The sequence below is a fragment of the Atta colombica genome, unplaced genomic scaffold, assembly GCF_001594045.1.
Source record: "Atta colombica isolate Treedump-2 unplaced genomic scaffold, Acol1.0 scaffold261, whole genome shotgun sequence".
NCBI classification, from domain to species: Eukaryota; Metazoa; Arthropoda; class Insecta; order Hymenoptera; family Formicidae; genus Atta; species Atta colombica.
The window spans coordinates 736,914-739,065 of record NW_017259361.1 but is presented as its reverse complement, the minus strand read 5'-3'; the positions used below and the strand labels follow the sequence as shown (position 1 = coordinate 739,065).

The 2,152-nt window shown below is 32.9% G+C and overlaps 1 protein-coding gene across 4 annotated transcripts in view; it reads left to right on the top strand.

Moving 5' to 3' along the window:
* LOC108689233 (putative protein FAM10A4) overlaps nt 1–2,146 on the top strand; it is a 20,899-nt gene extending 18,753 nt beyond the window's left edge. For all 4 annotated transcript variants that reach the window (XM_018195920.1, XM_018195919.1, XM_018195921.1 and 1 more), the window contains 2 exons: nt 552–767; nt 1,435–2,146. In XM_018195920.1, coding sequence (XP_018051409.1) covers nt 552–767; nt 1,435–1,680 — 462 coding nt within the window. In that variant the 3' untranslated portion in view covers nt 1,681–2,146. The remainder of the gene's footprint in view (nt 1–551; nt 768–1,434) is intronic.
* The last annotated feature ends 6 nt before the right edge of the window (nt 2,147–2,152 follow it).

The window sequence follows — 2,152 nt, the reverse complement described above, 5'->3', positions numbered from 1 at the left end:
TATATATATATATACACATAGATTTTCAGCCAGGCATGTTCCACGTCATTATAATTTAAGATTTGGACGCGTTCCTAAAAGCGCACGGTGGATCGCTCTTTTCTGTAAAAGATCACAAGGATTGCGATCATTTGCTTACGCCTATGTTTAGATTGAACCTTGCGCGTTCGCCGTCAAGCTTATAGCTTTATTCTGCCACATACCATTGAGATCAAAAAGTGCAGTTAATTAAACTCCACGCTTTGAATATATCGGAAGAATAACTACTGCGAAGCGAGATTCACCCTACACTCGCTCCCCTTTCAAAATTGCATTTAACATTCTCTTATTCTGGTTCTCTTATCTAGAATTTTAAATAAAAACACTTGGAAAATCTGCGAATTCTCAAAGATTTTTTTTACGAGAGTAAACATTCTGTAGTATGTAAGTTGTAATTCTTTTAATTCTCTTCTCTGTGCTTAATTCTTTTGATGCAGTATTTTTACCGAGTAACCTTAAGTTAGTATTTTTTAACAAAATGAATAAATAATGTTATATTCATTGTGTATTAGGCGCGAAAAATAGAAGAACATAAAAGAAAAAAGGAACGGAAGGCGCAAGAAAAATTGGAGCGCGAGAGACAAGAAAGAGTGCGGAAAGCGCGAGAGGCAGCCAAAGCTCGAGAGGAAAATACGCGAACTTCTCAAACGGATGCGGGAAATACATCTCCTGGCGTAGGAGATTTCTATCAGTTTCTTAAAGATCCTGATGTACTTCAAGCCTTCGAGGTAAGTTCGCGAGAAAAAAAAATCATAGTCTTTTTAATAAATTGACAATATCAGTCATGGTCTTTTTTTTGGAAAATATAACGAGTTATACATGCTATTGCAAAGAAAAATGTGAAGTAACGCAAAAATATTTCTCGATATTGAAATTTCATTAATTTTAGTATACGTATATATAGTATGTTTTTTAAGTGTATACATTCGCAATTAGCTATTTTTTTAAATAATAGTTAAAACAATTTTTTTTTAATAAAAGTTATTTTGTTTTATATAATGATTTAAAAGTTTTTAATTACTTTTTTAATAAACATCTATTGAAGATATTTTTTTTATTTCCGCTCATATTTGAAAGTTACAAAAATGACCATCTCTGAACATATAGATTTTACACATTTTAGAATGTTATCTACATAATTTCTGACTTTAAAGGACTAATTTTAAACTTATCAAGAATAAATATTCCACGTTCAAGCATATATTTCTTTCTTTTACTTCAAACTAAGAAAATAGTAATAAATTGAATAGGAATAAATGATTTAGTTAAGATTACGAGAAATTGAGTAGAAATTAAATATATAATTTTTATCGATAATCGCGTATAATTTTAATGAATCTTAATGCGCAACAACAATGACGCGCAATTTGATTGTTTTTATGAATGAATGTGTAGGATCCAGAAGTGGCCGAGGCCTTCAGGGAGATCTCTACGAATCCGACAAATGTCCTCAAATACCAGAACAATCCCAAGGTAATGGCCCTTATCAATAAAATGGCTTCGAAATTCGGCGGTGCTGGCGGTATGCCTGGCGCTGCCGGGATGAATTTCCCAGGCGGTATGCCTGGTTTTCCTGGTGCTGGGGCTGGTCGTTTTAATCCCCCGAAATCATCTCCTCACGATGATGTTGGTCTCGACTAATCGTGATTTAATCGTGATTTAATCATTGTACAACGAGTACGGGGAGAGCGTATCATCTCGGTTAATTGACTCATTAAAGGCTAATTTATGTTAATTTTCCTTTAACGCGATGAATGCTAAGAAAGAACTTATATTGGAAAAAACTGATAATTTATAAGGGATCTTTTAAACATAGGATTAATGTTAGCATGCGTTAACAAGATCCCGAAGATTCTGTATTTTTGTTGCTGTTCCTTTTCTGAATCATCTCCAGTGATCTGATTTTGGATTACTTGTCTCACTTAGATTTCTAGAAATTATTTCTGTTCTATTTTTAAAATTAATGTAAAATTTTTATTAAAGATGCATTATTTCAGAAATAAAATGGGCGCCTTTAATGAGTTAAAAAAAATGCTAGCTTTGTTTATCTCTTGCTCCATATATAAAAATGTACGGTGTGTGTGTGTGTGTGTGTGTGTGTGTGTGTGTGTGT